The 26786-nt window shown below is 46.5% G+C and overlaps 1 protein-coding gene across 2 annotated transcripts; it reads right to left on the reverse strand.

Moving 5' to 3' along the window:
- Positions 1 to 1440: 1440 nt before the first annotated feature.
- On the reverse strand, positions 1441 to 26308 carry CEP104 (centrosomal protein 104). 2 transcript variants are annotated; one of them, XM_081017150.1, is made up of 22 exons: positions 26154 to 26308; positions 24248 to 24378; positions 23827 to 24000; positions 23125 to 23263; positions 21433 to 21495; positions 20881 to 20957; positions 20189 to 20357; positions 19069 to 19227; positions 18501 to 18734; positions 17435 to 17638; positions 16543 to 16710; positions 16150 to 16323; positions 15080 to 15256; positions 14523 to 14729; positions 13695 to 13811; positions 10246 to 10276; positions 9292 to 9373; positions 8348 to 8456; positions 7148 to 7286; positions 6918 to 6985; positions 5988 to 6084; positions 1441 to 5652 (listed from the first exon to the last, which is right to left on the reverse strand). In XM_081017150.1, exons 2-22 carry the CDS (start codon positions 24358 to 24360, stop codon positions 5516 to 5518), a joined length of 2838 nt encoding a protein of 945 aa, XP_080873276.1. In that variant the 5' UTR covers positions 24361 to 24378; positions 26154 to 26308; the 3' UTR covers positions 1441 to 5515. The 2 variants fall into 2 exon arrangements, with proteins under 2 accessions (XP_080873276.1, XP_080873275.1); XM_081017149.1 differs by having other exon boundaries at positions 26150 to 26305.
- Positions 26309 to 26786: the final 478 nt, after the last annotated feature.

The raw sequence follows: 26786 nt of genomic DNA on the forward strand, positions 1-26786 counted from the left end.
ATTCATTTAAAAGTGCCAAAAGCACATTCCATGATTCTCTATATGGTGGTTTGTCTATATAGATGTGGTCCGAGTAGTCTGCGTACTTTGAAGTGTCTGACGAATGGTGGCTGTCTGAACTGCCTCCCTGATGCATGCAGGGCCCAATTCAAAGTGCAGGTGATGAAACACAACGGCTCAATAAGCCTGGATGTATCTTTAAAAAAGCCTTCAGGCCCATGTCCCACTATGTCAGGGATTGGGCAGCTATGGCAATCCAGATGTCCCTCCATTCCAACTCCCTCCAGCCTGATCACAGAGATACCAGTGATCGGAGTTGTAGTCCAATCTCTGGAAAACCACAGGAACACAGGAGGCTGTCTTATGCCAGGCCAGATAGTTTGTCCATTGCACATAGTTTTTACTCTGACTGGCAGAGGTTCTCTGGGATTTCCAGACAAGGATCTCTGGTTCCCAAACCTTTTGTCCCACCCATCCAGTCCGTCTTTTGAAAGTTGATGGGTGTTTCATCCGACCACTTAGCAAAATTTTGCTGTTGTAGTACACATCAAAGCACATGCATACGTGTTACAAAGTTTACACCCAACTAATATTTTAATAACTAGTCTTGTCTTTCTAATGGAACAGATGCACCCCCCTTTTAATGGATGAGAAACTCAGTTCTATAATGTACTATATGGGAGCAGACACTACCTTTCAGTTAACTCCATCCTGTGAAACCCTTACCAGCACATAGCTATCTGTGGCCAATATAATAATGAAACAGGAAGAGTTGGCTAGATTGCATCCAATGAAAAACACATATGCAGCTGACAAAATGTGACCAATAAAAACTATGTAATATACAAGTGATACCATTTAAAAAGCCACAGATTTTTCATCTGGCTTAAAAACAAATATGTTTTTTCCTTAAGTGCTGGCATCATTGTCAAAAATCAGTGCCATATCAGGAGTCCTTGTTAGCTTGAAATTTTGGCCCTAATCAACACAGCCTTGAACTTTGTTGTCCAGTAAAATAAATCAAGTGCTGAGCCAAACACCAATGTTCTCGAATGTTTGCAAGTTTGTTGTGGATCACCTGATACCATCAAAGATCCACAGACCACCTCTGCACTACCTGATCTGCACTATGCTACGGACTTCAACATCAGCTGAAAATACTGCCCAAAGCTTAACTTCTATGCACAAATCAGACCCATGAGGCTAAACAGAATTCTCAGCTGCTCTTCTCTGTGGAATTCCCTTCCTCTGGAGATTCACCCAAACCTGAGCTTGTGTGCCTTTTCTTTAAACAGTCCAATTTTTAATATTTTTATTATTGAATTGGGCTATGGTGGCAAGGTCAGGGCAGAGCATAACCAGTGCCAAATCTACATATAGAACACATAAACACAGAAAAATAAAGATGTATATCAAAAAGAGAAAAAGAATCACCGCCACTCCTTGTTGAAATATAGACCTTTATTATCAGAGCAGTACAAACCTGTGTGCATGTTGATGTAACAAAAGGAGTGCAAAACTCTGGAATCAGGCCTGCTATCCAGCAATTTGCTCATTTCCTACAAAACCATACAGCATGGCTAAGTTGCAACATGGCAAGCTATCCAACTTAAGTCTTGAAAACCCCAACTGAAGACGTGTTGGCGCCAGCTCCCTTTAGGTGAGCCTCTGACTGGAGACTGGCTTGGTGGAGAGTTGCAACAAACCTTGGCCCCACGTTGGGGAACCTGAAGGGCAAGCGCACACCTTGTGCACCTAAAGATATCCTGTGTTGGAAGTTTGCTCCTGCAAACACGTTTCCCTCCTTAGGGGTAACTTGGTTATTTCTAGCCAAGGTCACCAAGATCCTGTGATTACACAGGAAGGTGTACAGGAAGACATGTTAATGCAGGAAAAGGGATGACACTCGGGTAAAAAAAAAGGGGTATTTAATCTGTATCCCACTGGCTATTCTCCAACCCCCACCCCTCCACTGGCTTTTTTTACCTGTTATATCCAAAACAGGTCTGGTTTGGGTCAAAGCAGTGAACGGGGGTTCTAGGTGCATGCGCAAGTGAGCTCCCCGGCTGCTTCTCTCCTGCCCCAGGATTCCTATTCTTCAGCAGACAAAAGGGTTGGGAACTTGCGTTTGCCAATGTACCTTCTTGTTCTGCCCTAAACAAGCCAAAGGACAATCCAGGCCTTTGTTTGCGGAAACATTCACCTCCCCTCCCCTTCTGTGTTTCCATCTGCCCCTTTCAGCAGCAGCTCATCTGCATCATGACCCACAGCATCGTATCTGTGGCCTGGGATGGGCCAGGGCTGAGGGTTTCAAGAGGTTCCAGTACAAGGCCTGACTTACGGTAGCTTCTGGGGGGATGGAACAGGGTTGAGAGAGGCTTGGGTAAGGAGGTGGAATTGCCAGGAGGTGCAGGGCACACTCTGCAGCTGTTACAGTGGCCCCCAGACCCCACTTAAGTGGGCAGGAGAGAGCTTTTCTATGCAACTCACTCAGTGGGTGGGTGTGGAGCGATAAATACACCAACCTGTGCCTTACTCTTACTTGACGTGCTTGCGAGTAGATAAAGGGAATGCTGTGTGCGCGCGCACGCGTGTGCCCATAAGCATGTTTGATTTGTGCCAGAAAGCGTGCAAGTGCTTAATGCCCACTTATGCTCCTCGTAGCACAGCACAACCATCTAAAATTGGAACAGTGTCCCACCCCAATCAAAAGCCTTTCCTCCGCTGTGCTAGGTTTGCTGCTCCTACCTGCGAGGACCAGAAAAGGAAGGCTAAAGCGAGTCTTCTGCAAAAGGAAAGGAATGAAAGCCCCCTAAGAAAAGCCCTGCTGAATCACCCCAAGGGGTCCATCTAACTTAGCACTCACCAGATGCTATCTGGGAGCCCATAAGCAGGGCTAGAAGGGGAGGATGGTTGCTTTCCCCACTGCCTAGTCTCTAGCTCTTTTAAAATTATTTTTTAATAAAAAGGTATGCTACATCTGCACATACACAGAGCCAGGGGCAGTGCATCCTGTTTCACCGCTTGCGGCAAAACGGGAAATGCTGCCTGACCCTGCTGCTGCCACCACTATACCTGCTCCTGCCGCTGCTCGCTGTGCCACCAGTATGTGTCCTGTTGCATCTGTCACTGGCAGAGAAGCAGCGCTGCCACAGGCAAGATCACACTGATTTGGGGTGAGATACTGCCCCAAATAGATGTAATCTTGCCTGAAATGGGCAGTGCTTCTCTGCTGCTGGCAGAGGTGGTAGGATGTCACTTTGGGGGCTTCTGCTGCCTAAGGCAGCTGCCTCATCCTGCCTAATGGCTGGGCAGGCTCTGCACAGAGCTTCCACCAGACTATCTCATTCAATCCTCCATGAATTTATCTATTTTTTAAAAACCCATCTAAGTTGGTGATCTCTAGACTCCTTCTTTCGCCTCCATAATCCCTCGTCTATAGTTGCGAGGCCGTAAAAAAAAAAAGGTTAACGTTCATAAGGGGTCACAGTAGTAGTTATGCCCTCTGTATCTGGCTACCCTTTCTTTCTGCTTGCTGAAGAGTTTGCACAATTCAAAAGCTTGCAGATCCCACATCAGCCATTACGCATCTTATACGAAGATGCAGAAAAAGTTTTAGAATGCTGTCCTTTCAGATGATCCTTTAAAGCAAAGGATGGGATGGCAACTAAACCCTTTCATGACTTGATTAACATTCCTGAGGTTGTTAAGGATTTTCATTAACCTGATCCAGTGGTTTTCAAACTTTCCCATTACATGGGAACTCCCTTCCCATTAAAATTACCATCATGGATGCATCCTTTTATCATCCAAAGTGTTATGCTATGCTCTCTGAGGGAGGACAACCTCCTAGAGAGGTTGGAAAATCCCCATTTGGGAACACAAGGGTGATATATTATTTAGACCTGCAAGAACTGCAACCACCTGTCAGTTCTCATTTCCAGAGTGCTTTGCACATAGCGAAGATTCTGGGTTCTCCCCTCCCCCTATTGCTTCTTAACATAATGTGCCGTGCCCACACATCTGCTGGGTTACTAGAACTGACACTTGAGCTCTAGAGAAGGGGATTCTGGTCTGCCCCATCTTTTCAAGCAGAACATGATCAAATAGGTCAAATGGGACAGCTCTGGTTGGACCACAGTAGTTTAGACTGCAGGTAGGGGAATTAAATGCTTTGAAAATGAAAACTTCCCAAGGATTCCAGGGATGGGGAACCTGTGGACCTCCAAACGCTGTGGGCTGGGGCTGATGGGAGCTGGAGTCCCACAACCTCTGGGGTTGTAACCAAAGTGCGTCCCATTGATGTTTATTGGCATAACTCCCTGCTTTCAGTGGGTCTACTCTGAGTAGAACTTAGTTGGATACAACCATTGGAGGGCCATCAGCTGCCCATTCATGATGTATGCAGAAACTAGTATGTCAAGGAGAAGGCCAAGTGAGAGCCCTTTCCTCTGACATTGGAGAGGTTTCTTTTTTTAACAAAGTATGCAAGCATTTAAGCATGCAATTCCCACTCCTACCCCCCACTTGAAAGATGAAATGGAACAGGCAGCCAAAAGCTGTACCCCCCCTGACCACCCAAATGGCATGAACTGGTTCTTAGGCCAATATTTATTGGCCACTGCAGTTCTCTCATATGCGCATTTGAAGGTGATGGTGGATCAGCAAAACTTCCTAGAAAATAGGGTGAGTAATGTACCTTTCAACCAGACAGGAAGAGGGCAGAAAGGCCTATGGTTGGCAACCTGGCTGCCTAGTTTGTGGGGCTTAAATCTGTACTTTTCTTTAGTATCTGATTATGAACAAGGAACAGGCACGGCCTTCCTAGGATGCCTCAGGTGGTAGGTTTTTTTTGGGGGGGGGGCAATAAGAGCAGCAGAGTGGGAGACAGACACATCAGACTTATGGGGGGAACATCTCCTGCAGAAACCCCACAGAATCCAGTGGGGAATCCGCAAGAGCAGCAGGAGACACAACAGATCCTAATGTGTAGAACACACCTCGTGAGCAAATGCTTCAGGCTGAGCCTAGACGGTAAGTCACTCTGCCTAGAGAAATTCTTACGAGAACTAGGTAGGGCTTGGAGTAAGACTGGCATGCCAAATCCCACTAAATTCAGACAACCCATGTAACATAAGAACCCACTTTCTTGTGCCTGGGCCTGCAGCGCAAGGAGAAAGTGACCCAGAAACTAGAGGGTGTAAGAAGGCTTAGACAAGGCTTCCTCTTTTCCCTGCTTTTGTGCTGCAAGAGATCACAGTCAAGGAGTGAGCACCCACCAGATGGAGTTTTGGATGTGCAACTTCTCCACCTGTGTGGACAATCTCCAGGGAAGAGGGGACCAACCTATCGGAGCCAAACAATCATACAGAGACGCGATTGGCTTATAACTTTGCCACTTGGGGAAGGAGAGGAGTGTGAGGCAAGGTACCGCCGCTATCTGCAAGCAGAATCTTAGAGCGAGATACGTAAAGTGCAGCCAGTTGCGGAGCCAAAAGGAAAGAAGAGATCCGCGTCATCGCTTTGCATACGTTCTGCCAGTGCTTTTATTCATGCCTCCTCGTGGGGTGGGGATCTTGCTGCCAACTGATGGGGAGCGAAGCTTCATGCCTGTCGGCCCGGATCGGTTGAGAGGTGCTCCGACAGGCCTGCCTGAAAATTTGGGGTGGGGGAGAAGAGTGTTTGAGTTTAGACAGAGACGAAAGCAGGCGCCGTTGCAGGATACGCCTCGTTCACAATGCACTCTCGTTCATGCCCCACGGGGCTGAGTGTACAACCCCAGGTTCCCCAGGTGAGTGTGGAGATGTGTCTCCCACACAAAACATACACACATCCTTAGTCTCAGCTTCCCACTGTTTTTTTTACAAAAGGGACACCTGTAGGTGTCTGGATGCTGGAAGAAAGCTGCCTCGTGCTATGGAGAGGCAAACAGATACCACCCCACTGCCTAAGCATCATCTGTGTGAAACCAACAATGGAGGCCGTACCGGCAACTGGCTGCATTGGCATGCTCTTGTTCAAGGACTGGGTCCGTCTCAGGTTCATGCGGCAGCCGTCTTTGCCCATGAGGTGCACCTTCCAGGCCTATGGGGAAAGGAAGGAGAGGAGAAGGTCAAAAAGGGATCAGGTCTTTCACACGGATAATGAAATCAAGCAGACTGGGGGTAGGGAAGAGATGCAGCATGTAAGGTGAAGAACCTGGAAAAAAGAGCCCTACTGGATGAAACCAAAGGGGCATCTAGCCTAGCACCCAGTCAGATGTCTCTGGGAAATGGATAGGCAGGGAGTAAGTGCAATAGCCTCCCCACACCCAGGTATTGGTCTAATATTGGTCAAAGGGCAGGGTAATAATGACTAGGGGTCACTGACTGCCTTATCCTCCTCTGTGAGTCTATGAGTCTACCCCGCCTTTAAAGCCAGGACAGTTAAGGTCCATCTCTGCATTTTCCGGCAGCCAACACCACCGTCTAACTGTGCACTGTGTGAAAGAGTCATGGTGCCTGCTTTCTGCAGCAGTTACGCTGCTCCCGTGACATCTACCTCTGGCCCACCTTGCAGGGTGGTTGGGAAGATAAAAGGGGGCCGGGAGAGAACCACCTATGGGGAAAGGGCAGGATAAAACAGACACAAATCAAGCAGCTGGAGCCAAATAGGAAGATGAATTCATCCCAGAGAGATGCTATAGCTGCATCGAAAGCACTTCTGTGGAGCTGCCCACTATGCTTGTTTCACACTGCCTTGCTGTTGTGCTAAGCTGCTAATACAACAAGACAGACAAGGTGCTATGCAATTCTAGCTGGGTGAGCCGGACTTCATCTGGTCAACCAGGACTGGAGGATAACCCTTCTTGTAAGGTCAACCCTTCCTTTCCCTCTCTTTAAGCAGTGACTGGCCGAGCTAAGGGCGATGGCTCTCACCTCCTCTCCTGGCGTGAAATTCTCATGGCACAACGGACAGTGATTGGCCACTTTTTCAGGCTTGGCAGCTGGAAAGAGGAGAAAGCAGAGAGATGTCATTGCAGACTGCATGTCCCAATCTCATGCTGGATTCGGCTGATGGGAGTCCAAAATGTCTGGAGGGGGCCTGGTTGGCGGAGGCCGCTGTGCCTGGTCCCTGCCAGCCCACCCAGAGCCCCGCTCTTCCTTACGGTTGCAGGCCTTTCCCTTGACATGCCGGGGCAGCTCGTCCTTCGGCAGGGCTTCGCAGCAGCGCGGACACTTGTCAAAGTTGTCCTTTTTGTCGCACTCTGTCAGCAGGTGCTCCGTCAGGCTGGCAATCTCAACCACCTGGAAGGGGACCGTCCACAGTCTGAGGCAAGAGCCAAATGTTTCTCTTTCTCTCTCTCTTTTTAAAATTTTACTTTTAATTTTCAGATTTATACATTTCAATAATTTCACAGCCATTTTAACATTTCAAAACTTGGTTTCCTTCCCTCTCTTTCTGTGGTTCCCTAAATTTATTTTTAATATCTTCTGCATACAGTATCCAAATTAACTTAATTTGTTCATTTATTCATCTACTTTAAAAATATACTCTTATGAAATTGCAGGTTATTACAACAATCTTGCCAATGTTCTTATCTGTTTACAATTTATCTGTAAATATTCAAGAAACCATTTCCATTTTTTAAATAAAAAGTTTGTTATCTTGATTTCTTCGGTAAGTTTCGCCATTTCTGCATATTCCATAAGTTTTTGTATCCATTCTTCCTTTGCTGGGACTTCTACTTCTTTCCATTTTGGGGCAAGTAACATTCTTGCTGCCGTAGTAGCATACATGAATAAGTTTCTATACAGTTTGGGTAGTTCTGTCCCTATAATTCCCCAAAGAGCCAAATGTTTCTCATGCCAAAGCCCTAATTGTCAGCACCTGGGATTAAGGGTGCAAGTGTGGGTAGGCAGGGGCTCAGCCCTTTCACACCCCGCCACCCAATCACATCTCTGGTCTGGATGCCACCTCTTCTGCTGTTGTACAGAAGAGAGAGAGAGTGCGTGCGTGCGCTGGAGTGGACCCATATTCTATGGGATGAAGTCAGATACAGGATCAGAGGTTGCTCACCTTTCTGGGCCAGTAAGCACATTTTGGAGTTTTGAGAATGTGCTGCAGGCCCCAGTTCCAAAACAGCTGCAAGACAGGGGCATGGCATGACACAAAATGACTGCCACATCTAGGGCAGCAAAGATAGACAGGACCACAACATGTTGCACCAAAGGGGAGCCATGTCTCTCTCCAAGCTTTCTCAGATCTCTGGGCTGCTACTGCGGGGGTCACCAACACAGTCCCTGCTGTGGCACACATCCAAGGTCCCCTCAAAAATGCACAAAGCGTGTTCGTGGCGGGGGCTCACCTGTTTGCAGAACTCGCACCTTGTCAGCATTGGGCAACGTTTCCAGTAGTGGAGATCCAGGCCTTCCTCTGTGAAGGATTCGTCTCTCTCCCCACAGAAGATGCAGAGGCTGGAGTTGGGGAAGAGCAACGAGGCAGAGGTCAAGGCAGAGGGATTGCAGGGCTTCCTGCACCCTGGTTTGCTTTAGAATGGGGGGCTCAGGGCATATATACATCTTGCATATCCCACTCTGTGGTCCAAATCTCTCTTCCTACCACTGAGCTGTGTTAAGGAGGCACCTGCAGGGTGCTTTATGGCAAAGAATGCAAACTGGACAAGCTAATGCATTGGCAGTCGGCCTGTACAAATGCAAACAACTTTTGCCTAATGTACAATGAACACAGGATTTGAATTTGGGGTGCAGAATATAAAGAGGGATGCAGGGCCACCACTGGTTCTGCTGAGAAGCCAGGCTTCTCCTTCAGTCTCATCACTTGGCAGCGGCTGTTCCATTAGGCTGCAGCAGAGGAGGGAAGAAGGGCAATGTCTCTGACACCCAGCTAAGAGGCCAGCAGCTCTCCCTCCTTGAGCTTTTCCACCCCAGCTGCTCATTAGGAGGACTTGTGACTATGAACTTGCACTCGAGTTTGCTTATTCTGTTCTCCCTCCCAACCCATTTTCATCTCATGCTGCACCCTTTTAGATTTTAAGTCTGTGAGAGCAGGTGCTCTGGGAGCTCTTCCTGGTTGAAGAGTGGGATAAATTCTTTAATAATAATAATAAACAAACAAACAGAACTGAAGCGACATTCAAAAACAGTGTTTACTCCTGAAACGGTGATCAGCACAGGAAATAATGACAAAGTACTTTTTTTAAAATGCGGCCAAAAGACGGGCAGTTCTGACTTATTCAACTTGATTTATCTGTTGTGGAACTAACTGCTCACTGATATTTTTCTTACTTACTTGTCGAGGTAATTTGCAACTGAGGTGTGATCATCTGGAGTGTCTGCTTTTGAAGGCTGTGGGGCTTTTTTCAAGAACTCGGCTTAAAAAGATAAATAAATAAAGGGAAGGGGGGGGGAGAAAAAAAGAAATGAAATGAAATGAAATAAACCAGTGTTGGACTATATTTTCTGGTGAAAAAGGACACTTTGTGGGGAGGGGTTAGCGGAGGATGCATTAGGACAGCCTTTCCCAACCCAGGGTTCCCAGATGTTGTTGAACTACAATTCCCATCATCCCTGACAAACTGGGCCATACTGGATGAGGCCGATGGGAGTCCAGCGACATCTGGAAACCCAAGGTTGCAAAAGGCTAGCTTAGGGCATCCCTCACAGCAGTGCACCTGGTGGGGGTGGGGGTGTCACATCTTCAAAGCACTGCAGAGTGCAATGTATTTTATTGCTGGGAAGAATACAACACATTCATCAGCCTTGCCCACTATTGTTGAAGGCAGAAGGGCACTTGCTGGCATATGAGAGAATATGCCACATTGGAAAAGGAGAAAGTGAAATGAGCCTCCAATGTCGCAGCAATGCCCTTCTCCCGTCTACAGAGGGCAAACAAGGCAGTATCTGTGCAAAAGGATAAAGTAAGAATAAAAGAAAAGTTGCTTGTATGGAAGGCTGGAATTTCACCTGCTCCTGAGTTACCTGAGGGAGGAATTTGGATGCCCCCACCCATTTCCTTAGACTACACCGCACAGACTACAGTAACTTGGAATTCTCTTCCATCACTTAAAATATTCTTAACATGTAAATAATGTGTATCCCCACTAATATCTGTTTACAGCTTTCTGACTTCTTCTGACCCACGGCAATCCAAGACTCAAGATGAACTGAATATGCAGTTTTACAAATACAATTTATAAACGGCATGTACTATGAGAGGATATTGGGTTTAAAAAAATGTGCCTACCTTGAGCCTTCTGAAAATCATTCTCTTTCTCCTGAAGAAGAAAAGTGGAATAAATTAAAAACAAAAATGTAAACAGAATCACAAACAGTACATTCTTACACTTGTTTATACAGAAGCCAGCCTCAAGTTCAGGGAGACTTGCTGCCAGGTAAGTGCTTATGCAGCAGGGAACCTTGATGCTGTTGGGACTCCGTCTCCCATCAATCTCAGCCAGCATGGCCAGGCATGATGGGAGTTGGACTCCAGAAACATCTGGAGCATCACAGATCAGTCCCCTCTCTCCAGCCAAAATCCTTTTCTTTGTTCAGCAACCGAGGAATTGAAGAAGAAATCTGGTTAATAACAATGAATTAAAAGGAAGGAGAAGGAAGTGGCTGAAGCCATAGCAGAAACCCAATGATTGACAGCTGGCATATCTGGTAAAAGACATGTTCCTAAATGCAGAAAGCCACAGGCTCAGTCCCTGCTCTTTTCTGCCACAAAATATATTAAATAACAAATCCCTCTGCTTGAGACCGCAAAGAGCTATTGCTGTCGTGAGGCAGAGTTTGATTCAGGAATGGGTTTGCATGGAATCCTTCACTAAAACAGAGGAAAAACCTTTGTTTCTACAGCACTTTGCACTTGACTTTCTTGGGATGTTGGGTGATTGGCAGGTGCGTGGCCCTGCCCAAGTGTCATTTTTTGCCCACAAGGCTGATCCTGATAAGGATGGTGGCCCGTGGAGTCAAAAAGATTCCCCACCCCAGGTCTATACCAACTGACAATGGCTCTCCAGGGTTTCAGACGGGGGTCTTTCCCAGCACTACTTGGGCATATTGAGGAATGACCTTCTGCATGCAATTCACTTGGGCTTCAGTTCTTCCCCAAAGTTAAGGATGGAAACCACTGGATAAGAAAGTTTTGGGCTGGCCTTGTCTGGCTCAGTTTAAGGAAGCATGATGTCGCTCATTTGAGGCTTCCAAAGATCTCAATGATGCAACAATCCTGGAGGAGAGAGGTTGTTATATTTTTGTATTTGAAGTGGTAGGATATTCAGTTTTTAAATGTCTGATGTTTTGTTGTGTTTTTATATATGCTGTATGCCACCAACCAGCTTCTGGTAGTACCTGAGGCACCACAAAAGCAGCTTGACTAGGAGGGACAGTAGTATGCATACACATTCAGTCTCCAATGGTGGAAGAGTTATACTATTTCAAAAGGCAGGGAGAGAGAATGAAAGAAACGGACTTCCGGGTTAGCGCCATCGGCGAATGGCAGAGTTCCTCCGACTGGAGGAACTGGCTCCGTGGAAATTGGGTCTTCCCGCCGCAGCGAAGGTGGGGACCCGCTAGAAATCCCAGGCGGAGGAAGCCTGGGAACGTGGGGTTCGGCAAGGCACCAGGAGCGCCCCCCCTACTCATGGGGAACCCCATTTTGGGGTTCCGGAGTGAAGTGGGGTGAGCGGCGCGGTGCTGCGAACTGATTGCTACTTTCACGGAGTGAAGCCGCACAGCCATTGCCGGAGAGCGCTGACTTTTTCCTGTGGACAATTGGATTTAAAACAAGTACCCGTGAGTAGAAACGGAAAATTGGATCAAGAAATATCTTAATTTGGCACCGAAGCGGGAAGGTTCAAAATAGGAAGTCCGCCTTCCGCTTTTTGTATATAGACTGAAGCAAAAACCTTGTAAGCTAAAGCCTGGAAAGTCGTTAAAAAAGTCTCAATTTCCTTCATTTATAACTACTGAAACCCCCTTGGAAGCAGGAGAAAAGGGGGGGGGGACTTTGTTTAACGCCTGCAGGAGAGGGAGTGAAGAAAGATAAGTTTCCACCATCTCTAACCTGGGAACGGGGTGTCAGAGACAGAAATTGTTGGAGAGGTTCATTGACTGTGAATGGAATACTTTGACAGATAGCTAAAGAAGAGAAAAAAACTGATTCCAATGTTGCCTTTTGCATTCTAAAGAAACAAAATATCTGAAAAATGAAAGTAATTTTCCTTTGTTGGACTTGCCTTAAAAAGATGGATACAAATAGAAATTGTCTCCTCTAGAGGGAGCTTGCTAAATTGTTGCTGCAGTCTACTTGAGGACTCTACAGCTGTGAGATTAAGATCGTGGGACCAGTCCTTTTGACCTTGACTAAATATGAGCTGGGAGGAAGTTTTGGTGCTTGCTTTATGCAAGACAAGTGCTTTGTTGGAACAGATGCATGAGAAGATGGATTTGATGAATGAGAAAATGGATTTGATGACTGCTGTGGTCAATAACTGTGGACAAACAGGGAATATTGATACAGAAACCATTCAGGGACCAACTCAGGAACCTGTATTGATTGGGCAAGTGCAGAAGATAATGGAGGAGGTTGCGGTTACACCTCAAATAATACAAATGGAGAGACCTGAGGCCCTACAGGAGCATAAGCCGCTGTCTTTGAAGATTGAAGTTGGAGTGGGCCAGGGGGAGTCTGGAGCTGAGGAGGTTCTTAACTTTGGAGAGACTTTGAAATATGATCTTAAATATTTCTTGGATTACATTGATGACTGTGGGGAATGGGCTGGTTTGATGAAGGGAGACGGAGATAATTTTGGGTTGGAACCCCCCAGAGACCTACTCCTCAATGAGAAAGGAAAGGAATTAAGAAAGAGACCAACAAAAGACAAGGAAAAGTGCAAGTATAAATAAGAAGAAGATCTGCAGAAGGGACATGGAAGAGACTTAAGGGCCTCGGACATAAGATTACCAGGTTGATGGACTAGATGGAATGGTCAGTAAGGACTGACATGACCCGAGACCAGGAAGAAGAGACGTTGGATGAAGATTGGAAGAAAATTTATAAAGAAAATTTTTATTTAGGGAATCAGCCTAAAATTAATGAATATTAGGGAAAATGTTGGAATGAAATTATATGACTCTAGTAGAAATGATATCAGGAGTTATGTATAATTGAGTATTAAGTTTCAAGTTCTAAGGTATTTTACGGTAAGATAAGGTTAAATAAATTAAGGTAATTTGAATAACAGAATATGAGGAAAGATGGAAAGAATTTGTTGAGTTAATTAATAGGTTAAATTGTTAAGATAAATTCTTTAATAAAAATTGAGAAAGATGGAAAGAATTTGCTGAAATAACTAATTAAACTAGAATATAAAAAGGGAGGTGTGAGGAGGTCAATGAAACAAGCAAATGGAAGTTAAAGATATGTAACATGGGATTTGTGTCTTTTTTTCCTTTTTTTTATCTTTTTGCTGTATTGTTGTATTGGTTTTTATGTTTTGCTTTTTTTCTTCTTTTTTATGCATTGTAGTGTTGTTTTTTATTTTTTATTTTTTTCTGTAATTCTGAAACTATTAATAAATATTATTTTTTTAAAAAAAGAGAATGAAAGAAACGTTCTATAACTTCCTTCTATCCATAAGGATAAAGCAACGGAAGAGCATTTTAAGACCTTTGGTGGCCATCAGATACCTTTACAGCCTGAGCTTCCGTCTGCATGTCCTTCAAAGCTGCCAGCTGACCTTGCAACACTTTGATCTCGTCTTTCTTTTGCTTTTCGGCTTCGTCAGTAGCCGTCTTTCTCTGCGCCTGTCAAAACACACACAGTTGAAGGTTGCTGGGTTTGGGGCCTGAGTCACCAACAGCACTGGCCTGATTGTCTTCTGGAACTAGGATTCTGCGAGTTCTCAGCTTACACAGCATCAAAATAAGAAAAGGAGGAACACTGAGCAAAGTCAGGGACAATGTCTGAATGCACCTGTCTACCAACCTGCAGAATTTACTCAGTCAGAGAGCAGAGGCAAAAGCCAATGGTGACACGGCCACAAGATGAAAGCTGCTGCCTTCAAGGCTGTTTTCCAAGAGGGATTTGACAAATTCATGGAGAACAGGTTGTTTAGTTCCAAGACTATACCTATGGATACCTGGCATCGCCAACAAACAGTGGGAGTGGGAGGCCTGTTTCCTCTATGGCTTGCTACCTGGAGACATCTGGTTGGTCATTGTGGATGCTGAACCAGATGGCATTTTGGTCTGATCCAGTAAGAGTCACTTTGCCTTCCTGATGGGTTGAGCCTGACACACAGAAGAACGTAACAGCTTGCTGGATCAGGCCAATGGCCCATCTAGTCCAACATACTGTTCTCACAGGGGCCAACCTGTAGGAAACTGGCAAGCAGGATCGTGGCACAAGAGCACTATCCCTTCCTGTGGTTTTCAGCAACTGGCCATCGTTTTCCTGCCTCAGTCAGCACAGCCCCTAGGAAAACCACAAGACCTGAAAAAAGTTGCATTTCTTACCCTTATTTCTGCTTCTGTGAGTTTGCCGTCTATTTTAGCAAACCCATCGAAAAGCGTCTTATACAGAACGTTCTTGCGTGTGTTGGCATCATCAGGAGGAAGGTAATCCAGGATGACGGCTCGGTGCTGCCGATACATATCCAGGATGATCCGGAGGGCTGTTTCCCGGACCTCATATACTCGATGCTCCAGAGCTCCCGTTGCAAACTAAGGGTGAAGAAAACATGCAGTCGTTTTGTGAGTCTTATGGAGGTGGTTTAAGTGTACATTCAATGTGCTGAAAAACAGGGGGGAAATAGGTTCTACAGGTTTCCAGTGTGTTAGAAAAAAGCTGGCTGTGCAGGGTGCTAGTGGCTAATGCCTGCAACATCAACAACACACCTCCCACCTCCAAAGAAGTTTTTCTAAGTGATTTTACTGAGAAAGAAGGAGAGTGGGGTATGAATGTATAAGCACAATTGCACAGTTTGTGCTGCACCTAGAGTAAGTGGCTTCATTAGGAATGCAGGAAGCCGTCTTAGACAGATTCAGAAACCACTGGAAGCTCAGCTCCCTACCCGCATGACGTTATCGACAGTAAAACCGGTGTTATCCGTCCCCAGGTCTTTCAGCAAGCGTTCCACTAATTCCACCTGGCTCATTGCAAGATGTGTAGGAGAATTTGGCTTCACAGGCTGCACCAGGTGAGCAGGTATAATCTGAAGAGGCTTCACTTCGTTGCAGAGGGCCATTTCCTGGAGGGAGATGGAAAAGACACAGCACGCTCGGGTCAGCGGTTAATATGCGGCCCACAAAGGCACAACTCAGCAAAATTGAGCACTGCCCTCCCAAGCCCTGCAAGATTCAGCAGTGGTTTGAGCCTTACAGGTTTTACTTCAGACCTACACAAAGAAGAGGAGTATTTTGTAGTGACATAGATACACACAGTTGTTCCATGTTGTTGTTTAGTCGTTTAGTCGTGTCCGACTCTTCGTGACCCCATGGACCAGAGCACGCCAGGCACTCCTGTCTTCTACTGCCTCCCGCAGTTTGGTCAGGCTCATGTTTGTAGCTTCGAGAACACTGTCCAACCATCTCGTCCTCTGTCGTCCCCTTCTCCTTGTGCCCTCCATCTTTCCCAACATCAGGGTCTTTTCCAGGGAGTCTTCTCTTCTCATGAGGTGGCCAAAGTATTGGAGCCTCAACTTCACGATCTGTTCTTCCAGTGAGCACTCAGGGCTGATTTCCTTAAGAATGGATAGGTTTGATCTTCTTGCAGTCCATGGGACTCTCAAGAGTCTCCTCCAGCACCATAATTCAAAAGCATCAATTCTTCGGCGATCAGCCTTCTTGATGGTCCAGCTCTCACTTCCATACATCACTACTGGGAAAACCATGGCTTTAACTATACGGACCTTTGTTGGCAAGGTGATGTCTCTGCTTTTTAAGATGCTGTTCCATACCTGTCAGCAATCGTGCCACAGCATTCTGCACTAACTTGCAGCTTCCAGATCATGCGCAAGTGAAGCCCCCCAGAGAGTGCATTGCAGTAATGCAGTTGAGTGATCAATGCATGAACCTTGAACGTCATGTGTTCAGGCAAACACTTGCATGCAGCTGCAAGTCTTTGTGTATTGACTAGACTGACCTGGATGAAGTTGGCAGCCGCTACACGAAGGCGGGCAGAGGAGTCCCCCGTCCTGGAGAGAAGGTTGGGAAAGGTCCTTTCCACACAGTAAGTGGTCTCTTGCTTCCCAAGTTTATGCTTGGGGATGTACTGCGTGATGATCATCTTTAGGAGCTTTAAGGAAGCTTGAAAAACCTACCAGAAGGAAACCATCAAGGTGGTTAAAATAGGAACTGTGGTCAAGACGGAGAGAAATTTCGATTGCATGGGGCTGCTGCATGTGGAAACCTTTACAACTATCTGAAACTGAGAGTCACTGGACCCTGCCACTGAGTTCCCCCACATTCTCATTTAGGAGATATAGAAGAGGGCATTCACAGGGATGTTAGACCCGACCCCCCTGATATTGCTCACCGAGGAGACTATGTCTTTTATGGCTCTCACTATGAGGAAGATGGCGCCCCGAAGGAGGTTCTTCAGGTCATCCTTTGGCGTGTTTGTGGATACTTCCGTCATCTTTTTGTATATGGCGAGCAACGAGTCTTCGCGGTAGGACCATGTCTTGGAATAGGCCCCTGCAACCTGGCAAAAAGGGAATGTTCAGGAGCTGGAGCAGCCCAGATCTGCACAAAAGCCAACACCTGTCATTCTTTCATCAGGAAGAGCCTGGCCAGTACTGCTGCAGGGGAGAGACGGCTGGAGCCACCAGGGGCAAGTGATTCCACCTGCCTTGCCCCACTCCCCTGCCAAGAACCCTTTAAAGGAGGAGGTGCTGTTTAAGTTCTTATTCTTGCTCTCCACTAATGTTTTTTTGGGAATTACTCTGATGCTTTTATGGCAGGAAAATGAACGCATGTTAACGCTTCTGAAATGTTACGATTTAGTTTGATGTTTATGGTATTGCACTATATTTTGACTGGTAGGTTTGCATTTGCATTTATATTGCTTGTGAGCTCTCTTGGGATGTCTTTCTCGGCCGAAAGGCAGCATATAAATAAATAAATATCACACACTGGCGTGGCTGAGGAACAAAACCCAGGATGATTTTATGCAGCTAGGAGCAGGGTTAACTCTCAGTGCCACCCCCAGGTTACCTGTATGGGGCTGGAAAGAGCCCCAGAAGCCACACCAAGAGGCCTGGGTAGCTGATTTTGGCTCAAACAGAAACAATTGTCAATTCAATTTTCTTTGTACAATCTGCACCACTTATCCAGGGCTCAATCCTGCAATGTGCAAGGGTACTCTTTGTACATGAAAGTAATGCGCTTGCCCTGCCATTACTAAGCTACGTTTACGAGGTCTTTACCAGGCCTTCCCCAAACACTTCAATGGCTGAGCTGGCCTCCCTCAGAGCTTTCTCGGTCAGCGGCTCTGGCTCTCCGACGACACCACTTCTCGGGGTGTCCCCAGGGTCCTCCTCGTTCATCTCAGGATCCAAGTAGGGAAAGCCTTCCTCCTGCTGCTTACGAATAGTTGGGAGGGGCCTCTCATCGTAAGGTAAGAATTCAACCTAGCAGAGAAAAAGAGAGAAAGAGAGAGAGAAGACGCTGTTTTTAAAAAAATACTAGCTCCGTACTGTATACACTGACTGGCAGCGGATCTCCAGTCTTTTAGGCAGGGGACATTCCAAGCCCTACTTGATGCCATTGAGGACTGAACCTGGGGCTTTCTGCATGCAAAGCAGATGTTCCGTCACTCAGCTGTAGCCCTTCCCTTGCTTCACTAGCCATGGGAGCACAGAACTAGTACAAAAATGGTGATCTGCTCCAACATCCCCCTTGCAAATAAATGTTGGAAAATTGGGTCCAATTCAGGAAACAGAATAAGGGGTTCACATGGGGTTAAGACAGAAAGAGTTAGGGACCTCCAGTTTCCCAGACTTTCCCTGTACCTTCATCTCTATGATGACTTCTCTATTGCTTTGTTATCTGAACTCATACATCTTAGGTTGCTTCGTGTTTTGCAACTTCCTCCTCACCCTGTTCTCTCAGACCTCAAGATGAGAAGTCACTTAGAACTATCCTCTGAGAACAAAGGACCAAGCTTGGCTGCCTTTGCCTTCTCTAGGACGATAAACTTTTCTACCCAAGCTATGTACTTCCTACAATTCCTTTGTTATTTTTCTGACTCTGAAGTCAGAAAAATTGAGGCTGCACCTCAATTGGGAAACATTCAGCAGCCCAAAGGGATCCCCAGCCTTAGATGGTTTACAGAAACTGCAATCAGTGAGCCCAGCTGAACTGAAAGCAGGCACAATTGCTCTCCGCCCTCAGAACAAAGAAGGAAAACAAAAAAGAGGCCACAGAAATACCCAGTGTCAGCTGTGTGCAGAAGGGCGTTAATCTGCAGGACACATGGAAAACCAGACTTACGTTGATCTTTGGAAAAGCCTCGGTGGAGATGGGGGCCTGGGCGGCGGGAGGAGAGATGGCCTGAGCTGCAACGGGCTCTGGTGAAGGAGCTTCTGGTGGCTTTTCAGGAGGCGGCGGCTCAGGACTCTCTGCTTCGGTTTTGTCCCACCGGGGCGAAAGCAGAGGCCTTTTCTGCTGGGGAGAAGTGGTGGGATAAGCCACAGGTTCCAGAGGCAAGTCGGGAGGCCGCCGGATCTGAGAGAACGAGAGGGAGAAGAAAAGTGCATCTAGAGAGATTTTGCCATGCAGCAATTGTGGAGGACTCTTCCAGTTGTCCTGGGACGACAACTCACTCCATCATTCCTGGCCACTGGTCATAGGAGCTGGGAGTCCAACAGTATCTGGAGCCATCCCTGTTATACCACTCCCCAACATACAGTAAAGCTTTGCTGCAATGGGAGCTGACTTCAGTGACAGCTCCTCTATACACTAATCTCAAACCTCCCTCAATGCTTCTGGACTGCATGGCAGGAAGAGCTGGGCAAGGTCAATCTCGTCCCTGTCTCGTCCTGCCAGGGTCACTGCTCACCAACAGATCTGGGTCGAGGAGATTGTGCAGCTCCAGCTGCTGATACACTTTGAGACGGTACTCCTCCATCTGCTGCTTTTTCTGCTTGGCGAGGTCATAGTCCTCCCGCTCGACGGCGCAGCGCTTCTCCACTTCGTAGCGGCCCAGCCGCTCGCCAACCTGGAAGAAGGGGGAGTTCAGAGGTCACTGCTGGAGCCTGGAATGGAACAATGGGCTTGCGAATTCTCTGCAGTGGACGCAGCTTATCCCAAAGCTGAGAAGAGACAAGGAAGTTGCAGAACCTTCTTCTCTTACTGTCATGCTGGTGTTAAGAGAGAGCTGGCGGGCTCTTTTGTAGTTTCCTTCAGATACATCTTCTTGGTTCCTCCAGGCTTGAAAAAAGAGTCAGGTCCCTAAACAGAAACCATCTCCTCCTTTCCTAGGTCTGATATTTCAGATCTTTAGAGAGAAAAGCAGGAAAGGTCCCCATCTTGAAGATCCTTCCGGAGGAACGTTCTTGAACTCCAGGTTGCATCCTACATTAGTCCTACTCATAGAAGACCCCTTGAAACTAATGGACCTAAGTTGGTCATGTCCATTCATTCCAACAGGTCTACTCTGACTTAATGCAACTCTGTTTCTTGGCCCACCTTCTGAGGAGGCTGAAACTCTTAGCACAGGAAGGTTCTGGGGGATAGTTGCCTCTTCACCCCTCCTGCATAAAGGTGAAGGAAAAAACTCTTTTTTAAAGAGGAAGAAATGAATGTGGAGGCCCTGAGGGGAAAAGGGCTCTTGTTTGGCTGTTGCATTTATTAGTTTATGGGTGCTGCGCCTAAACAAGGAGGGCAACTGATTTATTTTTGGCAGAGGTAAGGAACCTTTGGTTCCTCCAGAGGTTGTTGGGCTCCAACTGCTATCAGCCCTGGTCAGCATGGCCAATGGTTAGGGTGAGGACGGGAGTTGTGCAACAACATCTGCAGGGCCACTGGTGCTCTTCATCAGGTGCGGGGTGTACAATCCTCAGCGAGCAGGGAAATGTGTGTGATTACGAGTAACCGCTGACACTCCGCAAAAACCTCTGCTGCAAATAATAAAATCAGTTGGCTGTGTGTGGCCCTTCCCTACCGTGCTCTGGCCCTACCTTCTGCAGGTCTGCAATAGCTTGCTTGAGTTTCTTGGCATGGTCGTAATGCTCCTGGCGCACCGCTTCGTGCTTTTTCTCATCCAGCTTGCGGATTATCTGCGCCACCTCTGGATCTTGGTACATGTCAAAAGCCAGGTCATCCAGCGGTGAAATCAAATCTGGCTTCCTGGGAAGGAGAGGGATAACAGGGACTTAGGGGAGCTGTTTAAGAAAGACACCGGATTTTATTTTATTTTATTATTTGCAAGGGGATGGGGGAAATGAAACTCTGGCTGACAGCTAGGACACAATGTAAGGCAGCTTCCTATGTTTCCGAGTCAGACCACTGGTCCTTCACTGACTGACAGGGGCTCTCCCAGGATTCAGGCAATAAGTTTCTTCCAGCCCCACCTGGAGTTGATGGGTTATTATTTATATATTTTAAAATGTATTTATGTACCGTTAAATCATTAAAAAAATCAAAGTGGTTTAAAACATTAAAAAGATTAGAACCAAACAATAAAAGTGTTTTAAAAAGCTAAGAACAACTTAAAAGCAAAAAGAAGTTTTTAAAAAACAAGCATCAATAAACCATTGTGGAAGGATGAACTCTTTTCTGCCTGAAGAGGCCTGGCGGAATAGAAAAGCTTTCAACTTGAACTTGGGACCTTCTGCTGTACTATTGAGCTGTGGCCCTTCCTCATCCTTACCCGGTGTACGTTCCATCCAAGGCCGAGTCATCTGGGTTGTTCCCAAGGTAATGGTCGATCAGCTTCTCTCTAGAAGACTTCGGAAAGATAAAAGTCAGGGGGCATCCCACAAATCACAATCAAGCCTACATCCAGGAATGGCAAGTAGTTCCCTTCTAACGATATGAATGATATAATTAGATCTTATGTACATTTATTCTATTAATCTTTACTTGTTTTTTTAATTATTGCTTTTTTCCTATGTTTTTAGCTGTTTCTACTTCAGCTGTAAGCTGCCTTGAATCCCTGTGCATAGGCTCTCTCTCCTTTGCTTTCGGTACATGGATAACGAGAGGAGGAACCTATCAGGTTGCGATTCCCAGCAACCAATCCTGATCTGAGGTGTACCACGGTTTTGCTCTTTGTCTGAACCGGCAGACTGCAGCTTGCACCCGCCCTCTAAAAACCAGGACCGGAAACCAGGACCGGCTTGGCATTATGATTGAACCACCCCCCTAACTGAAGGTAAAGGTGGTCCAGGGTTTCCCTCAGCTCATTACTTCATATACTTACATGATTAGTGTCATTGCTGGCATCTGCAGGCTCTCCAATGATATTTATTGCTACAAGAGCAACCTAAAAGGAAAAGGAAAAGGAAAAATGGGCTGGCTTCCTTCTATGCCTTTTAAAAGAAGTGAAATTCTGCAGCAGGGAAAGCTCAGTGCTGTGACATAAATAATCAATGCAAATTGGGCCTATTCCTGCTATTTTTACCTATTTTGCACATTTTTGTCTGGTTTTGCAATAGGGCAAAGAGCCCCACCCCCAGAAGATAGCAATCTGGTTTAAATGGCTCAGCTCTACCTACACAGGCTGGCAGTAGGGGGTCTTTGCTAGCCCCACCTGGAAATATTGGTGAATTGAAACTAGGACCTTCTGCATGGAAAGCAGATGTTCCACCGCTGAGCTACAGTGCCATCTCCACCCCCAACCTCTTGAAAACTTATTCATCCAACCCCTGGGTCCTAAGATTCCTTTAGGACAGGGCTGGGGAATCTGTGGCCTGACAGATGTTGCAGGATAATAATCACTGGCCACAACCTCAGAATCTCTGGATCGAGCACACTGCATTTCCAGCACCCTTGATTCGGTGAAGCAAGGGTGCTGGAGATGTAGAAATGCCTTCTTTCATTCTTCCTCATACTATCAGAATTCCTAAAGCGTTTTCAGTTTTTGTTCCCTGTCGGCTAAAAGTCATTTCTTTCTCCCCCAATGCATTCTCCAGCGTATTGACTTGATGTTATTACAGTTCCTTTCTCATCTTTTTGCAAAGCTTACATCCAAGGCCGTCAACAATAGAACTGTACACAATAAAAGCATACGCCCCACTGGTGAGAGATAATCTAGACAAAAGGGAGGCTGAGTGCTATTGTGTGTTTTATTTACAGTCATACCTCGGGTTACAGACACTTCGGGTTGCGTGATTTCGGGTTGCGCACAGTGCCGAACCCAGAAGTACCGGAACGGGTTACTTCCGGGTTTCGGGGCTTGTGCATGCGCATAAGCGCTAAATCGCGCTTTGCGCATAAGCGCCGAATCGTGCCCCGCGTGTGTGCAGACGTGCCGCTGCGGGGTTGCGAATGTGCTTCCCGCACGGATCACATTCGCAACCCGAGCATCCACTGTATTGCCATGGATTCGAATAGCGAAATAACACCATCATGCTTTTTCATAATGATGACACTGAACTCCTAAAATCTGAAGAGAAGTCCTGAGTGCTTTGAAAGTCTGGCTGCCAGTATTTTAAAAACTAGTTCTGCAAAAGTTGCCATCTCAGGTGTTGTGACCTCATGAGATCCTCCACACTGAAGACCTCATCACAGATTTTGGAGTGGGCAACAGGCAGGTGGGGTTTCCCATGCAATCCTGAGGATGTTTACTCAAAAATAAACCCCACTGCATTCAGTGGGGTTTACTTCCAGGTAAGTGTGCAAGGCAGCGCACTTTTAGTCAGACAACACTCAATGGGTCAAGCATGTCCTGCTGAAAAGAGGTTGGGTGGAGGCCTTGTGTGAGGGCAAGCATTAGCCATGAGAGCTGTGCAGAAAAGCTGGGATCTGCAAACAAAACAGCAACTGTCCCCCAAACAGAGAAACAAAAACCTCACAGCTACTTCAAAAGCTGTGCCTTCCTTGAGTGGAGATTCATTTTTCAGAAAGACGAGTAAAACATTAAGTACCCCCTCAGCCTTTTGGTTCATTTTACCTGACTGTACAGGTTGTACCTATTGACATAGTTTTTGTGGAACGTCAACTTTAGGTATTGGCCAACAGCATCTACGTAGACGGATTTCAGTTCTCGCGCCTTGTAGCCAGTTTTCTCATTATTTGAGAGAGACACATAACTGCAAGCGGTGGGTGTAGAAAAAAAAGACAATATTATACGCGATCACAGTAGAGAAGAAAAAGACATATTATACGTGATCACATTTAAAGCATCAAGGGCAGACATCCTGGTACTGACATGTGCATTGTGCACCCCAAAATCAAAACACATCGAGTGCAAGACTTTATTCTCTGAAAAAAGATGTGCCTGAAATTAACAGCAGCAGAAAACAAACTTGCTCCGTATGGTACAGCCCCGCTAGAAAGGCTTCTTATATCCTGAATCCAGATGGTCCCCCCGACACCTGCCTTGTGATCAGAACCCTAAACCAAGAGTGAAGAAAATGGAACTAACTTGTGTGAGCTTGTGTGTGCTTCCACGGGCTTACTTGGGCTGTGCAAGAAACACTGATCCCCTGAATGGATATGGCTTATTAGAAAACCCTGTAAGAATCCACACAGTGTCCATGCTGCTTCTGCCCAGTAGAAGCTCACCAACTCCTCTACCTTAAGAAACAACTTGCTTGCCCCAAGCAAATGAGGAACTGAGGCCTGGCTCATTTTGCAGAGAGGGGAGACTTACCCTAGCCTTCGGAACCTCTCTGATTTGTATGGTGCAAAATATTCAGGCAGGTTCTCGCTGATGTAGAATTCAATCTTGCTAGAAATCATGTACTGGTGAGCCAGCAACTGCAGTTTTCGAATCCTACATCGCTCCACCATCTGAAGGACAATTTCTTGGGGATACTGGCAGAGCCTGGAATGAAAGAAACATCCCAAGTGCTTCAGCACCCCAAGCCAAAGTTCTTATGTTCCCGGCTCCTAAGTAATCATTCCCTCCCCCCCATGCAGTTCAACTGTGATGGACAGAAAATCAAAGGCGAGGGCCTCAGGATTCTAGCAAGGCCCCATCCAGAGGTGCCAGGGAAACTGCATGCAACCCACAAGCCTGACAACGCTAAAACTGGCAAAGTGCTTCCTAAAATTTCTGTCACTTACAGTACCTTGGTGACCTCCAGCCATTGATGGTTGGGGCGTGGACCATCAGTTCTTTCGCACTGAAGCCATCCTCATGCCCTGATGAACTTACAACAATAAACCCAATCTTGTGCGGCATCCTGCCCTCTTGAACTAACTGGAAAAAAAGAAATATGCTTTATAATTATAAGTATTTTTGCATGGCATAGAGAAAGTGGTTAGAGAGTCCCCCTCCCTCCTTCTCCCGTAGCACTAGAACTCAGGTGCATCCAATGAAGCTGAATGCTGGAAAATTCAGGTCAGATCAAAGAAAAGTTATTCACACATCATGTAGTTACAAACTACGGAGCTCGCTTCCACAGGAGGCAGAGGTAGCCACTGACTTGTGGGTGGATTTAAAATATAAGATAAAACTTACAGAGGATAAGTCTATGAAATATTATGAATGGCTACTAGCCATTAGGGCTATGCTTTGCTGTCACTGTCAGAGGCACCATGCCTCTGAACCCTAGCTGCTAGAAACCACAGGAGAGTGCTCTTGTGTTTGGTCCTGCTTGCAGGTTTCTTACAGACATCTGTGAGATCAGGATGCTGGACTAGATGTGTCATTGGCTTTTTCCAGCAGGCTCTTCTTATTTTCTTTAAAATAATTCAACATAATTTTAGAGTAAGACATGCAAAATTATGGATTTTTAAGAACTGAAGTTTGAAATTATATTCTTCAAGTTAAGAATGCAAGAGCACCACTGCCAGATGAGACCAAAGGTCCACATGGTCAAGCACTTTGGTCAACCAGTTGCCTCTCAGAATCCCAGCAGCACAAGACAAGCTTGCAGGCTATCAGGAAGCATCAGGCTAGCCAATTTGGGGTGGACGCTGAGATAGAAGAGCCTTTGCTCTGACTCGGCAAGGTTCGTCTTACATTCTTATGAATGTTTAGATAAACTAATAAAGGATAAAGCATAGTCAACTGACCCCTCAAAGCCAGATCTTGTGGGTAGACAGTTCCATAGGCTAACAATGTAAAGCTTGAATATGTTTTAAAAGAAAAAGTTCCTCAAGGGTACAAAACGTGGCTTCTGGATTTCCAGATTGATTGGAAATAACTTGCCATGGAGCACGGATGATAAACATCTGTGACCTCCCCTAGATATTGTTCCATCACTTTGGTCATGCTGACTGCTGGGAGTCCAACAGCATCTGGGGAGCCACAGGCTCTTATATGACTTGCCCATCCATTATATGAGTATCGTAAGTTCTTAATCGCTGTCGCACCTGTGAGCTGCATTTTGCATTTCTGGGAGGCAAATAATGTTGAAACATGCCAGGAAGGCATAAACCATGAGGCAGTGTGGCGTAGTGGCCAGAGTGTCGGGCTAGGACCTGGGAGAGACCAGGATTCAAATCTCCACACTTGGCCATGAAGCTCCCAGGGTAACCTTGGTGAGGGAGGAGGCAGTTGCTGCCTCTCAGCCTAACCCACCTCACAAGACTGCTGTGGGGTTAGCAGGGGGGAAAGGAGACCCATAAGCCCGGGTTCAAATCCCCACTCATTCATTGGCTGTGCATGAAGCTCCCTGGAAGTTGCCCTGGACACTTAGCCACTGCCTCTCAGCCTAGCCTACCTCGCAGGGTTGATGTGGGGACCAAATGAGGAGGGGGGGAAACGTTGAGCTCCTTGGAGGGGAAAAATGTGGGATATAAATGCAATGAAATAAATATATAAATGCCCACCCACATTTCACCCCCAACCTTCTATTATGGTCGCCTCCCACCCCCCCACCTAAGGATGAGGGAGGGGCCGACACCTTCCTCCCCCTCCCCAAAAGGGAGGGGCTCCTAAGGGGAGCAGAAGGCGCGGCCTTCCCTCCCCGCCCCTCTTCGCTTTGTCTCTTTCTTTCTTTCTCTCTCTCTTCCATTCTTCCTACCTACTTTATTCCGGCTCCATCACTAGGGCCACTGCTCTCCTAGCAACCACTTGGACGCTACTGCGCAGGCGCGAGCCGAGCGGCGGGGCGGAGACTAAAAAGAGATCAAGGCTATCCGAGGAAGCCGACGCGCCAAACGGAAGTTCCGGTGAAAAACAATGGCACGCGGCCATTGGGCTCGCCAGCAAGCTCGGTCTCGCTCTCTTTCGCGCGGCGGCGCTCTGCCTTTTCGCCTCTTTACTGCTTCGCACCCTTTCCGCCCCTGCGCTGTTAGGTAGAGGAAGGTGCTGCGGGAACATAGAAATAATAATAATAAACAACAAATCAGTTATGGTAATGTACTCATTTTATTTATTTAGAACCATTTATATCCCGCTATTTATTTTTTAATCAAATTTCTAAGGGTGTACACAGTCTAACAATCAACACACGCACACATTCACACATACACGAAAGGCTTCAGTTTTGGAGACAATCCTTGCTTCAGAGCAAGGACTCAGGCTAAAAAAAATACTGTATACTAATCTAGCAGAAGTCCGCCCCCACCTTTTGCTGGAGGGGAAGGAATGGGGAGAAATCAAGCCCCAAATACTACGTAAGGAAAGTAACATTTTCAGTGGCAGCAAATTTTAATAAT

Source organism: Podarcis pityusensis (assembly GCF_964106645.2).
Source record: "Podarcis pityusensis genome assembly, chromosome: 8".
NCBI lineage: Eukaryota > Metazoa > Chordata > Lepidosauria > Squamata > Lacertidae > Podarcis > Podarcis pityusensis.

Coding starts and splice junctions, on each gene's coding strand:
- CEP104 (XM_081017150.1), bottom strand. CDS start 24,360: ATGCCGCACAAGATTGGGTTTATTGTTGTAAGTTCATCAGGGCATGAG. Junction 20,358..20,880: donor TTGGATGGAACGTACACCGG/GTAAGGATGAGG, acceptor TCTCCTTCCCAG/GAAGCCAGATTTGATTTCAC. Junction 5,653..5,987: donor GCCAATGCAGCCAGTTGCCG/GTACGGCCTCCA, acceptor CCAAATTTTCAG/GCAGGCCTGTCGGAGCACCT.